The 15,380-nt window shown below is 40.6% G+C and overlaps 1 protein-coding gene across 2 annotated transcripts; it reads right to left on the reverse strand.

The window, feature by feature from the left end:
- Positions 1 to 243: 243 nt before the first annotated feature.
- tent4a (terminal nucleotidyltransferase 4A) lies at positions 244 to 13,479 on the reverse strand. Of its 2 annotated transcripts, none has more exons than XM_026346619.1 (13): positions 12,451 to 13,479; positions 9,582 to 9,705; positions 8,599 to 8,645; positions 8,367 to 8,487; positions 7,252 to 7,359; positions 4,729 to 4,857; positions 4,335 to 4,548; positions 4,077 to 4,203; positions 3,889 to 3,992; positions 3,397 to 3,578; positions 2,521 to 2,679; positions 2,378 to 2,431; positions 244 to 849 (listed from the first exon to the last, which is right to left on the reverse strand). In XM_026346619.1, exons 1-13 carry the CDS (start codon positions 13,281 to 13,283, stop codon positions 664 to 666), a joined length of 2,388 nt encoding a protein of 795 aa, XP_026202404.1. In that variant the 5' UTR covers positions 13,284 to 13,479; the 3' UTR covers positions 244 to 663. The 2 variants fall into 2 exon arrangements, with proteins under 2 accessions (XP_026202404.1, XP_026202403.1); XM_026346618.1 differs by having other exon boundaries at positions 2,258 to 2,431.
- Positions 13,480 to 15,380: the final 1,901 nt, after the last annotated feature.

The following is a 15,380-nucleotide window of genomic DNA, read 5'->3' on the forward strand; positions in this document are numbered from 1 at the left end:
ACACACACACACACACACACACACACACACACACACACACACACACACACACACACACACACACACTCACGCATGCACGCCCGCACATGCACTTCAAAGATGCTGCCCGTGGTTTTGTAAACAAAATTTAAAACTCTACAAAAATAAAATAACAGTATAAAGATGCCTTTACATATACACACACACAAATTAAATAAGCATTTACTTTAGTTTCAAAAAAGAAAAATAACATTATTGCACAAAATGAAAAACTGCCCTTAAGTGTAAGAACTATAAAAAAAAAAGAATGAAAAACTGCTTTTAAGTGAATAAACTATAAAAAGAAAAATAACACTGAACCTCAGGCAGCTTGGCTGAGAGGGTCAAGACGAGGTCAACAAATGTCCAACAAAAAAACACAAAGAAAATCCAGGAATAGACCTGAAACAAATACTGAAAATAATGTAATACTGAAAAACTACACAACTGTGAACAGAAGTCATGCAGAAATGGAAAGGTAGAGACTGTGGGAGGAAGATGCAGAAATAAGGGCTGTCGTTCCTAGTCGTGGCAACCCCAGAACGAAAACTGCTGGTCTCTGGTCCTCTGTCTGCCAGTCTACCTTCCTCAGAGAAGAATGAAGAACGAGGGTTTGCAGCCAGAGAGGTGGACAAAGAGGACAGGTTAGGGAAAGAGGAGTGGTTTCTCTCTGCTGAGGCTGAGGCTAACTGGAAGGCTGTCCCTCTTTCGGCGCCGCCAAGTGTTGCGGTGATACTGTGTGTGAGTGTGTGTGTGTCCACGGTTAGCCAGAACAGGGTTGTTGACCAGCGGTGGGTTGTGAAAGCCCTTCACGTTGAACTTGGCTCCATTCTGATGAAGATTTAAGAGAAAAGAGAGAGAAAAAGAAAAAGTGAAACATCTAATTCTTCTGATAATGTTTGCTAATTTAATTCTATGTTATGGGACAGAAAGAATGGCCCTTAGAGATCAACCATTAGTCTTCTGTGAATAACCACGTGTTTGAAATTTGCACAGTCCAAAAAACAAGAAATAAATATATAAATACAAATAAAATTTAAAAATAAATAGGAAAAAAATGAAGGGTCTAGTAAAAAAAAAAAAAAACTATTAAATGTTGGAAATGCCATTTCAAAAGATCTTATCATGACACTCTCAGCAAGATTATTAATAAGTTTATTTCCCCAAATACAGTGGTGGCAAGAAAACGTATGTGAACCTTTTGGAAGAGCACAACAAACAGTCATCATTGGAACTGACCAACATCTGTGTTCATGAGCCTATTTTACATAAAACACTGAACAAGCAGGATGTCTATAGCAGGACACCATGAAGGAAGCTGCTGCTTATTAAAAAGAACATTGCTGAATGGCTGAAGTTTGCCAAAGAGCATATTGATACTCCACAGCATTATTTGCAAAATGTTTTGTGGACTGATGAAAATAAGATGTGGCATAAAAAGGTCACTGCATATCATCATAAAAACATATAAATCCTAAAGTATGGTGAAGGAAACATCATAATTTGGGCCTGCTTTGATGCATCAAGCTAGTCAGGACAGCTTGCAGTGATTGAGGGGAAGATAAATTCTTAAGTGTATCAAAACATTATTCAGGATAATGTGAGAATATCTGTATGTCAACTGAAACTCTGCAGAGCTTAGGTGGTAACAGGACAGAGACCCAAAATACACAAAAGAATGTCTTCAGAAAAACAACATCCACCTTTTGGAGTGGCAAAGAGTAGCCATACTCATAAGATGTCCAAATAATATGACAGAGCTAAAGCAGTTCTGCCGAAAAATGTACAGGCCTAATTATTATATTGTTAATACTAGAGGAAGATCAGATCACATTTTATGGCAAATTAATGCAGAAAAAAAACAAAATTCTAACACATACTTTTTCTTGCCACTGTATATCACTACTGGTTAAGTCACAAAGCTGCAGGAACTCGAAATGAAAGAAAACATTATGCATCACATCCACGTCTACTAGTTTAGTTAAGGTAGTTTCCCATAGCAACAAGTAGACACCACATCAGAGGAGAAATTAGAGTGTTATTGTTTACTAACAATTTGTGGATTACAGATGTCAGCTTCATATTGTACATAAGCTGCTACATGTCCAGGTTGCAGAGAGTGATAGAGAGATAGAGTATGAGAGACAATATATGAGATGAAAACAGTGAGAACTTTAGTGTTTGAGAAAAGTTTGCCTTGACTGTACAAGTGAGTGTGTCTGTGGCATCCAGCGCCTACCTTATGTGTGTGGCTGGAGTGGGGGCTGGGCGGAGGCTGGGGGCTGGAAGGGGCAGGGGCATGAGCATGGGCTGGGGGGGGCATGTGGAAGAAGGGGGGGAGCCCGGTGTCTATACACACCTGTCTGCCAGGTATGGAGTGCATTGCTAGACCACCGGGCAATGAGACGCGAGCCTGGAAGAGGGAAGAGACCATTAACCATCACTAATTTCCATAAGATCTAAGTGGATGACATCCCTCTGCTGCCATAGCTGTACACCTACCTGTGAGCCTGGAGGTATGAGCAGATGGTGTCCTCCCATGCTGGGCTTGCCGGTGCCCATGTTGAGGCCTGGTGGCAAAGCTAAGCCGAGAGGAGGGAAAGACGGGTATGGAGGAAGGGCTGGTTGAGGGATGGCACATGGCAGCGTGGAATCTGAATCCTGGCAAATGATGCAGAGAGGATGAGTTTATGAAGCAAGGTTGAATATGTCACTAGCTGCCAGCTGGGTTACAGAAAAAAAAAACAAAAAAACAAAATGGCTATGCAACATGTCAGTACATCAGGTGGGTGGCAGTGTTACACCGTTATACTGAAATAATGACAAGAATATAAGTAAAAAAAAACATGGATAAAGACCTGCAGCAATTACAAACCAGTTTGCCATGGGAATGTACGTCATTTAGTGTCAAATGCACTGTCTGCAGACTAGATTATGGAAATTTAAAGTTTATACACACAGAGGCTGTGTTAGAATTTACGTACAGAAGTATCTGTTACATTAATTCTTTGCTCTCTCAGAATCTACACTGAAAAACTGTACGTTTCTATCTGCTGTTATTTTTTATAAATTCTCAAAAGAAATTCTAGCTGAACGTACAGAGATAGCAAGACTTCACCCTTTCTTTGAGGATTATCTGTCTAGAGCTTAGCATCATCAATATTATTACCTAGACTTGGCAGAAAAAAACGATTTTACTCTATATATAAATTTAATAGATGAAACACTTCAATGTTTAAGACCTTCCATACTTAAAAATAAGACTCTTAATTACCTAAACCTTTCAAAATCAAAAAAGTATTTTAAAAGCCGTCATGGACACCCTGACACTATGTGTAATTGTCGGTGTATCCTGCACAATTGTATGACTTTTCTTACGTTGTCTGATCCAGACAGTGAGGAGACCGAGGAAGCTGACGAGTGCTGCTGAGGGCTGGAGATGGACATAGGGGAGTCTGCACTGTGAGGAGATACTGAGTCCCTCTGTTGCTCTTCTGACCCGACACCACCACCCAGCACACAAGCCTCCTGCTCTGACACTGGCTCTTTGGGGGGTGAAACTAAAAACAAACAAACAAATAAATACAAACAAACCCCCAAACATTAATTTTAAAGATAAATGGGTGCCCACACAAAAAGTTCAGTAATTAACAAATTCTACAAGGTTTATAAAGTTGCATTTTATATAGTTAAGAGATAATTTTTTGCTCAGGTAGACTATAAAACTTCAAATATTTGGTTATAATTTGATTCTGACTGATTCGTTTTTAATGTTGTAGTAGTCATTTCCTACTACAAAATAATCCTTTATCTAAGCATTTCTTATGGTAATTACTGTAGCATAGTATATCAAAGTCTGTACAAACATACCTCTGTTGTCCATTCGTGCCAGATCCCTGCCGCCCCACTTCTTGATGATCCATTCCCTGTAGTCGATCACTTCCTGGGTCAACCTGATTATCCTGCCCAACGTACTGCAAGAAGAAAAGAGGAGGGTTTTCAAACAGCACAAGTTTTATCTGGGGCACCTTTAGTACTGCTGAATAGGTAAAACTGACCTTTCACAGTCTTTGTTGGGATATGACCGTGCGAGGGGCGACACAGCATGACTCAGGACAGTATAGGCATAGTCAAACACCTGCTTGACATGCATTGCACCATAGGAACCCCTGCCCACATCATTACCTACACGATGGGGGCAAAAAACAACACAATAACAGTATGTTACAGAGATATTTGTCCCTTGAGACAGTAATTACTATTACTATTAGATTGTATTTGTGTTGTAATTCACTGTAAACTAGTAAAACACACACCTGGAAGCAGTGGATCCTCTATGCAGAGCATGGATGGCCTGTATCCATTTGTCATGGCCTTCATAATCTCCTCTTTGGCTACATATGCGCCTCCATTCTTGATGCGAATCCCTGTTTTTAAGTAGTTGAAATGGCGGCCGTACAACTCGAAGAACTCAATCAGCAAGACCCCCAAGTTCTCATTAGGGTTCCTGGCATCAATACGAGGATGGAGCTGAAGACAAAGAACAGAGAGATATTTGTGTACATTAAAAAAAAAAAAAAAAACATACCAATACCCATTATATTACATGTCTGTCTAGAATATCAGATATGTTCATAAATGCTGATTACTATAACAAACTTTGCTTTGATTAGTTTGTAGGTTGGGGTATGTATCTGTGTGTTACTATACCTGTAGGAAGCTGATGACCATGAGTATGAGGCTGTAAGAGCTGATGCCCCCAGTAAAGACTTCGTTTAGATCTCTCTGGAGTAAGAACTGCTTCAGCACAAATATCAGGTAAGGCAACACAGGATACTTCTGAAAGTGACGAAGAAACAGATGCGCTATGAGTATTCAGTGAACCGGTGCATCAGGTAAAAGGAGAAGGGGTTTGAAGATAATCTTAAAAGAAAGAGTAGATGAAAACTGGACTACCAGCATGAATATTATAAGTATCAGTGCAATATATTACATTTGTACATGACAAGTGAATACACAGCATCAAATACGGATGAAGTGTAAAGTTACAGTTGTTGCTACTACTTTTTTACTTCTCTGTTAGAAGGCTGATGAAGGCTTTAACTTGGAGCTCTCGGTCTAATTTTCTATTAAAGAGGAAAGCTTTGAAAGAGGGGTTAGTAGGACTGGGAGAAAATTAAAAAAACAAGTGTTTTTTCTATTTTTTAATTTTTTGTTTTAAATAAAAAAAAAAAAAAAGATACACGGATTGTTGTCCAGTTGCATAATGTAGAGCAAGTTGAAAGCTTGTTTGCTCACTGGCTGTGTAAGTGAACTGCATGAGGTCGTAAAGGTGGTCGTTTATGGACTTTAGAGGCTCCAGGACAAGTTTTTCAAAGCACTACTTGATTGCAGACGCTAATGCTATTAGTCTGTTGTCATTCAGGCGGGAGACAGATGGGGCATGACTGCAGAGATCTTTGTCTTTTGTTGTTTGAAGATGATGTGAAGGCTGATGTCCGTGGTAGGCAGGTGAGAATGAAGATGTTGTAGTTGTTGGGGTACAGCAGTTCACAGGGTTATTGAACATAGGTTTATGGAGGTGGAAGAGGAGGCAGCTCTTTGTCTTTCAAACCTAGCATACAACATGTAACACTTATTTGCCAGACAACAGTCTGCTGCCGTCCTTTACATAACACAGAAGTGTTATTTGATGTGAACCTGCCACCTTGACAGCAACATTTCTGTAGGTTTCCTCTTTGATGAAGTGCAGTTGCACTGCTCAACCTTAAAACAGCTTATCGTTTGAGAGCCTGGAGACTTTACTTGTGGTGTAGTCTAGGCAGACCATGTCCTCAATGATTTTACAGGTTTATCAGTTTTTTAAAAGCTTTTGACTGTATGAGTAAACAAGATGAATAAGAAAGTAGTCAAAGTTAATTAATGGGACACAGGCTAATGTGCTCCATGCTGAAGTGACAGTGGTCTACCATAGTGTTTTGTCCCCAATTTCAGGGACTGGTTTGTCCCTGAAATTGGTGTGGCTAAAGTCTCCAGGCATGTGCCAAGTTTACAAGCAACTGTAGTTCACAAAATTTGTTAATTGAAGAGTAAACATCTGTTAGGAACAGATTGGGAAGTGATAGTCGAAAGACATGCTGATATATAGGTCGTATCTGCCTCTCCTCCATTCATAAAAGGTAATAAATGAGGCTTCCTAGAGTTACTTGGTAATGTGTCAAAATCCAAGAAGGGTCCAGGAAGGGGAATTCCAAATATATTCATTTTCCAATAGAAAAGGCAGCATAAGCCATCTGTGTGTGTCGAGAGCCAGCAGTGCTGGGCTGACTTTTTAAATATGCTTTTACTAAGTGATACCAAGGCTGGGAAGTATGCGCCTCTAAGTGGCAACATAAGAACCTGATATATGAGAGTAAACTTTGAGGTGACTTTGCAGGGACAAGACTGCACTGGTCACACACATACATTAAGAACAACAACAACAACAACAGCTATCACTGAACTGATGTATAGTGTGGTTGTCAACAGCAGCCTTTCAAGCTGTGACATGCATTCGCCGACTACCTGAATAACCAAAATCTGGCAGCTTCCTGGAACATCAGCACCTGGTATTCCTCTTAGTACATTAACCACTGCAGCCACAAGAAACAGGCAGAGATCCACATTCAGCAGGAATTTTGTCAGAGCCATGGGGTGAATTCAACTCTGCTGAGTAGATCTGGCAACCAAGTCTTCAGCTGCACACAGACTAGGGGTTTGATTTAAGTGGAGATAATACTGAGCACGGTGGCTGGGGTCTGTTCCAGCTTCACTTTGGAAATGAGATGGGCTAGTACAAGTCTGGAGTGAAGTGGAATGATTTAAACTGCTGGCTTGCCTGATTCACTAAGGGAATTCCCAAAGTTCTGTATTTAGACTTCAATGTAAAATGGTAATTATGTGACTCCATTTATGGATTTTCTTTACGTAAATATGTCTACATGACCCTTTCCTGCTCTCCTCCTCAGTTCATATGGTTTGTAATATGCATTGGGTCAGATTTAATTTAGTCCTCAACACCTAAATTTATCTATATATTTAATTTTACATGCAGCATCAATGTCTACAATGGATTGACGTTTGTCACAAGTTGTCTTCTGGGCTGATTCAATGTTTAGTATCATACTGAAATAACAAGTGTTCCTGTAACCCATAGATCCTGGCAGCAATGTCTCCACGGCGTGTTTATCTCACCTTCACATAATCTTTAATGAAGCTTGCCGCCTTGACTCCAGTCTCCACATTGAAACTGATGTCCACCTTCACCTCGGTCTCTTGGTCTGTCAGCTTGATGATTGGCACCTAGAAGCAGATAAAGTGACATGTATTAGCAAACACTGCTCTCCAGTCATTATCTGAAAAGACACTCAACATGGGCTGAGATCAGAGAAAAAGAGAGGATCTGTCTCAACTGACAGCCTTTTGGAAGCAATCGCTAGTCCAAAAATGAAAGTTCAGCCATTAACTGCTTATTATCATGTCAGTCAAGACAGCACTGAAGGTTGCAGTGGTTTGCTTTGTCATGTGCACACTCCACATGATGATCGTGTATGCTACTGAGTTAGTGTTCCATAAACTCCCACAGAGGGATTGCAGCTATACACACATCCAGTGTCTGGAGTAGATGCACACTTTAAGCAGCTGATAATAGCTTAACAGAGAAAGGTAGTTCACAGAGTTAAACAGTGAAGTATTACTGGCCTGGGCTGTCTGTCAGTTCTAGTTAAAAATATGTCAAAGTATATACAGTATTTCTGCATTCACATTAACAGCAATTTTCTTAGTCAGCGGTTATTGGGGAGAAAAGAAAAACCATCAAGTACATCACAACTGGTAAAATGTGCCACCAATCACGCAAACGCATGACAGTAATTGAGTCTCATAGGTTAGAGCACCCTCGTCTTTGCACAGAGATTAAAGAGTGAATGAGCCAAAGCTTTGTACTTCTGACCATCTGAAGCCCAGAGGAACTTTTCTAGGAATTGAAAAGGAGTTGCCAGTTTTTCATTTGGCTGAATTTGATCCAATTCCCTTCTGGGTTTCCCATTTACTGAGAGCTATAATATTTTATTACTTATGGTGAAGAACAAAACCTTTAAGAGAACTAAAATTAACTATCAGGCAGTTACGCTATACAGATCATTAATGATTACATCAGAGTGCATGGAATAGTCAGTTACTATTGTGTTAGATGGATGTCTGTTGCAATCCAGTTAGGCTTTATGTTAGGACACAGTATGAATGCAGCATTACATATGTCCTCAATGCCTGGAAGAGTTTAGAAACATGACCTGGACACCACTACTCACTGTAGCCTTGTCCAGCACTTTGATGGAGAAAGGTTCTGCCACGTTATGTTTGCGAAGAGCTTGTTCTAGCTCTTGCAATGGGGGGCGCTCCCACTTCCCAAACACCACCAGGTCAATGTCACTGAGGGTAAAATAAAAATGGAGCATAGTTAAAATTCTGGCCAGCACATTACAATGCGCATAAGATGCTAACTGAGAGTTTTCTTTAATTATAAATATATATAGGGCTTGCCTTGTTGGAAGGTACAGCCCTGTGCTGAAGCTGCCAAATATCTGGACCTGTAAAAATAATGTTTAAGAAATATGAAAACAATGATCAAATAAATAAAATAACTGTTCTTCAACCTGTAGACAGATCTATATAAGGTGTATAAAAAAATAAACAGTGATATTTCAATAACATATCATCATCTATACTTGGCCTGACAACAATTCACAGGTTTGTAAACCACCAGGAAAGAAGTATTTCTGGGTTCCACTTCTACGACGGTAAATCTTGCCAAGTTGAGTTTGCTGCCAAATTAAGTATACAATGGCTAGAAAAAAAACGCAGTGTTTGGAGGCCGCAAGCTCTCCAAAGGAAGTGGAGTTGAGTTCTTTCCCTTTTCCATCTGGTAAATACGACAAGGCAATAGCAACAAAGACAAGCCAGGATTAATGGGCTGAAATGAAAAGCGGGGCTGGTACAAATCAGAGGCTTGATCCATTTACCTGACAATCTGGTTCACAGTGGATGTGGGGAAGACTGGCAGCCAACAAATCACCACTGCGTGTGTTTACATGATTAAGTAATGAGAGGGGAATTACATCAACCCAGTCTCAACCTGCTCCTACACATAGAAAGTGCACTTCCAAATATCTATGGACAATGCAATTAAAAAACAAAAAAAACAAAACAAAAACAATTCCTATTTCTTCCTTTAAACCTATCCACTCAAATACCATTAAGATAACTAAAAACAAAATGTAATAATCTTCCTGAACTTGTGCAGCCTCAAGCAAAAGTAGATAAGGAACTACATAAATAAGTTGTAATCTCATACAAAGATTTAACTTTTTCGAGACATGCAATGTCTAAAAAAAGGCGTCTTAACAATGATTTACAGTATATTCAGAATTTTGACCGTGTGATTTAGGAGACTGCTCTCTATGATATCCTGATCCTGAAAGGTGGGAATTGATCCAAACAAAGTGAGAAATGTGTTTGTATCTTACATCTGCAGTCGGCCACAGCTCCTTGATGATCATCTCTATCCGGTTCACCACCTCCTTCCTCATTGCTGCTTCCTCTGGCCGAGGAGACATGAAGTTGTAGAAGTCCATCACCTCCTCATGGAGTCTAGATACAAAAGAATTTTCACCACATTAATATGTGTACTGTGTAGAACTGTGAATAATGTGAGATATGTCATATGTTTTTCTTATATCTGAATAATTGGCATTCACACACATGCCAGATTTGTTCTGCATTTTGAAAAATATAATCCCTTTCCAGATGGCCCAAGATATCCTTCTTATCACCGTTCAAGTTAACCCAATCATGCCAGAGCCCGGGTAGCAAAGCAATAGTATATAATGCATGTTCTACTGGTAATATTATTTTATATAGATATGTTTTTAGATTTAAGACATAAAAAGTTAGAAAAAAGAAAAGGAGTAACCACACTCAATTTACAATCTTGCAGAACATTATTTGAGATGCTAATTTGTGTGAAATAATTAGCTGTATTTTTGCAAGAGTCAGAAATATAATAATGTGACCAAACACGCGTATATTCCTCTAGTTCTTTATGATCCCCATTTCTATGGGCTAACCTTAATACAAGACTTAGTGCTACATATAACAATAACATTAGTCCTTAATGTGGGCAAGGACCCAAAAATAAGGCTGTATTCCCCAACTTCTGCGCAGCGTTAAAACCATATCATACAGTGTATTCTGGAAGAGTCCCAGGCCTTGTTGTTACTGTTGATATGGTTCAGTGTTTGGCAGCAGAGTGGCAGATACAATGTAAAGATTTCTGACCAGTGAAATGCCTCTGAACAGTGGAACTCTGTTCAGCCCTGTGGCTATTCATTTTTCTAGGAATGCATGCCATTATGTCAGTGTGAAATACAGAACAGGGAAACTGTCACAATCAATTACCAGGGGCCTGGAGGAAATGCAGGCCCTAGTACCCACTCCTTAGTGAACATTCTCTGCCAGCAAGCCAGTCGGGCCAGGGCGTATCCATGACAATAGACCACCGCTGACAGCGGGCAGTTATTGTTGGACCCCCAAAGTCAAAATAACTAATAACCATACCAGTTAAGTCTCCAACATCTCTCTTCAACAACTCTAGGACCCAGTATTAACATTGGTGCAATTTATAATGACACCAACTTATTAAGGAATCAATGTTTTTTACTGCTGTAGTGCTATTAACCAAAACCTAATCCATCATAACAATACATATGCAGCACACCTACAAATCCAGTGTAAGATCTCTCTATGTGGGATTTCAAAGGATGTCCCTGAGGGGAAACCACTGTAAGACTGGTCAGTGCACAAGCTAAAACTTGCAACTGAAAACTAGAACCACAAATACCCAGAGAAAATGAAATGTGTCGTCTGCTTTCTATATGCAAGTCAAAACATTGATCAGCAACTTCCATTACTAGTTGACTACAGTTGTGGGTTTGGAGGAAAATTTTGCATCAAGCCTATGGAACTGCTACCATGACAAACACTGAAGCGTTTTACAGAAAATTCCCAGATGGGTGCAACCAGCCTTTACAAATATCACAAGTTCCTGCAACACATATGAAAATTCTTTGGTCATTTGTTTTGTAAGATGGTTTCTGTGAGAGCAAAATGAGTACAGTTGTAGCATTTTATTCGTACTACAGTGTATGTCAACCAATGTTAGAGTCATACATTTACAGGAGACCTACTATACAATCATAGACCTTTACTTAACTTTACTTCTCCCTTAAAAGGGAGATGAAAAACATTTACATGAAGCATATCATTTTCAGGAGGGCTCAATAAAGACATTAAAAACAATTAAAGGTTAGTGATTTTCTATAACACTAACACTGAAACCAGTAGTAACTTGTGTCTACTCATGGAAACATCTGTGAATCCAGAAATTTCTGCACATGCATTTCGGACTATAATATGGGAATAAACAGCTATCCAGAACGGAATACAACAATAACATAGGGATAACTGAAACATTGACACTTCGCGTGTATTCACTGTGATAAAATGCAATGGAAACTACTGAAACATATATCAGGATTTCTCTTTTGAGAGCAAACTTTCAAATGCTCGTTGCAGGAGTAGTTCACACACATTGCCCAGTGGTTAAGACAAGCTCGGTGAGTGTTACTTCACCCAGTGTTGCACAAGTCGTCCCAGCTAAGTTAGCTCAAATCTGTGCAAGGCTGTACAATGGTTATTTGTAGTATAGTCTCTACTTTTTATTACGATTAGCTGTTAAATGTAATTTGATTAACGGCGAAGGTTTACATTTTCTGATAAGTTTTCAGACTTTAATATGAAGCCCAAAGATAAAACCATTGGCTAAGTTGGCTAGCTGTCCTCCTCGGTCAGGCTAACAAACGGACAACATATCCGGTTTAAGCTTTCTAAATAAAATCGCCCAGTTAAAATCACCCCTTAAAAATTCGATTATGTGAATATATCAATACACACATGCTCACAATTTATGTTTTCTAGCTTTGCGTCTCAAATGGTGTGTTTGAAACGAGTGTTTTTAACGGCCCAATTCAAACTTCAGGCAGAAAATCAGAGCACTTCCGCTCTTGTTTTGTCCGTGTATCGTCAACGCACCTAGCGTTAGCTATGTAACTAGCGTTAGCTAACTGTAACTTTGTAGCTATCCAGCAAACAGTCCAGCTCCAGAACGCTGCAATGCCCGGTGTGCTGCCGTGTGAACAGTTAATCAACTCTGTGCCAAAATAGTTAATAGATATGCAATTGCAATAATTACCGTCTGACGGTCTCTTAAACCTGTAGCAACAGACAAACGTTGACGTTAGCTTTTAAATAAAACTGTAATGCCGTTCAGCCACTCACCCGAGTACCCCGGGGTTGTACTTCCTCGTCTTCCAGGGTGTCCAGGTGCTCGCATAATTGCCATTAGTGCAGTTCGAAAGCAAGTAATTCATCCCATAAGTGCTCGCCTTGTTGTCACTTTTCCTTCGGCCAGGGTGGTGATTGTGTGTGTGGTTTACAGGTAGCGTTACTGGTGGCTGAACCTGAAGACGCTTCGCGCATATCTGTTGTGAATTAAAAGCTGGGTGCTCCTGCAGGTGACGGTGATGGTGGTAAAGGTTGACATTGTTGTCCATGTTGTCGCTCAAATTGATGAGCAGATTGGCACCCCCGACGTTTTTATTAATGTTTCCCGTTACATTTCCACCCATAGTCCTGACAAGTGAGCAGCTAGAAGGGGGGCTGTCCGTCCCGGATTCCTGTGAAGAGGAAGAGGTGCAGACCGATCCCGTTTTCTGTGGCAAGCTTTTCCCCTCACCTGGTTCAGCGGTGTTTGTCGTGGTGAAAGAGCTGTGTATGTTCCCGTTTGACAGTGCTATCCCCAGCGAGGAAATCGCAGTGCCGTTAATGCTAGTAGTGCCGTTCATGATGCTGTGATGGCTGCTGCCGTTGCTCAGACTTGCAGTAACGTTACCGTTGCCGCTGCAAATGCTCTTGCTCGATGCCACCGCGGTCGCCACATTTTTTAAAACATCCAACGCAGCGTAATTCACGCACTGGTTGTGGTTTTGATTGTGGAGCTGTTGATGACTGGAGAGCGTCCGTACTCCCTGAGAGGTCTGCCAGACATGCATCCATAAGGCGTTCGCAGGTCCTTTCTGTTCGGGCTGAATCCAAGCTACCCTCGGATCCATTCAACTTCTTTCTCTGATAACCCCTCTACAAGTATATAACTAACACTAGCGAGCCCGTTGTGAATCTGCTCCTCTTCCTGGACCTTTCAAAGGTCGCTACGTTGTCCGGGGTTACGAAACGAGAAGTAATTAAACATTAAACCGAATTAGGACCATTGATAAAGTGGCCCCTTTACGCTGCTAGCTGGAAAAAAAATGCTAGCCGATTCCTACGGGAATTCAATATGGCGTATTCTCTTCAAATCCATGCGCATGCGCTCAACGAGCAGCTCTTAAACGTTGGCTGCGCCCCCCGTCCGCCCACTCATCACTCCGACCAGTTTGATGAATTGCATAGAATAAATATTTGAAATTTTATTTGATAAATATTTAATCGAACAACGAATAAAGTACGCGATAAGACATCAATAATGAATAGAGGTTATACAGTCCGTGGCTCTTGAAGCAGGGCCTGGGAACCGAGAGATCCTTGTACGCTTTATTTGCACCTCCTGGCCGTCACCACTGGGTGAGGGACGGGTGGGAGGGTTCACAGGGGATCCCCCATCGATATGAGGCTGGACAGAGGCGGAATCCTGCAGAAATGACAGGAAACTGTTGATGACAACCTAGCCTAAGATAACTGGACTCACTCTTAGTAAGAAAATACAATAAATGCAATTTACACAAACAATCAGAGAGGGAGACCACATTGTGTTGTCTGCTGCTGCACCATCATTACAACCTGTGGCCCCTTGAAATGCTGCTCACATTGCCTACATATATACAATCAAAACCACACACTGCATTTCACAGAGTAAGCAATTTTTCTCCTAATTTCTGTTTATTATTTCAGATGTACACTGCAGCCCCTCAATCCAAAAGCTAATTTTCAAGGGGCAATGCACAGCAGGTGGTGTTTTTCAATCCAGACCCCTAATGGCACCTATCCCGAGTTAAAGCCATCTCCCAGCCCATTAAGCTCTATGATGTAGAGAAAGCAGGCTGCAGAAGGCATAGGCAGCACCTTCTGTGATGTGTACACATGTAAAAAAAAAAAAAAAAAAAAAAAGTGAGTGAGGGAGAGAGCTTCTTGCATAATGCCCGCCCCCATCCCCTGTTACTCACGTGCAGCATGTGACAGAGTGAAGGAAAATGGCCCAGAGCAGACTATGTGTCAGCTAAGATATGCTGCTCTCTGTATAACACACTCAGGCATACACACAGCTGCTCACCCCCACTGTATGGCTGCTGTAATCTAAGCTCTTCTTTCCATCTCCTCTTTATCTAGCACAGGCGTCTGAGTGACACACCAGACAGGACATTATTTCTTTCATCTCTCAAGTCACTCTCAAGTCGAGCTAAACACCAAATCTGACAGAGTGTGCCAATGCGTGTGTGATTTCAAGGTTGGTTTGATTCAGTGCCAGCTTTAATGGAATTGCCCCATTGGTGATGACTGGACCATAGAAAACAAATGCATAACATACACTCATAATATAAATAGAGAGAATGCTAGAGTAGTTAACATTATACTAATAGGCACAGTAGTAATATTTTAATTAATTGTAATTAATTGTAAGGCAGGAGGCAGTTGTCTGAGGCTTGAATTGCAAAGAGGCAACAGCATGTTCCAGATATTTAACCTACATTAGAGGAAAAACTGCAGTTATATCAACAGCTATTTATTATTCACAAGACAATCTTGCCTGTGGTGTGTCAGACCCAGTGTAGGGTTATATACAGCATAACAAGGCCACAGTTGCAACTGACCCAGAGCATATTATCCAGCTGTAGAGCAGCGGCTACGACAGTATCAGAACTGGAAATCTGAATCTGCAGGCCAGCCAGTCTGTGCTGCCTACAGGCAGTGGAGAAAATAGCTAAGTATACAGTATTTACTTAGGTTCTGTGCTTAACATGTTTTTTACACTGTTAATCTACAATGTGAACTCCACAAAGGTGTCTCTGGACAAGACACTAAACCCTGAACCCTTGGCGCCTAAAATGCAGCTGCATGTCCACAATGAATTTCCCCAAAGGGATTTTTAAAGTATCAATACTATTATTGTTATCATTATTATCACAACTATCCTATATGATAAAGGAAAATCAGTA

The sequence above is a fragment of the Anabas testudineus genome, chromosome 11 (genome assembly GCF_900324465.2).
Source record: "Anabas testudineus chromosome 11, fAnaTes1.2, whole genome shotgun sequence".
In the NCBI taxonomy this organism is placed as follows: Eukaryota; Metazoa; Chordata; class Actinopteri; order Anabantiformes; family Anabantidae; genus Anabas; species Anabas testudineus.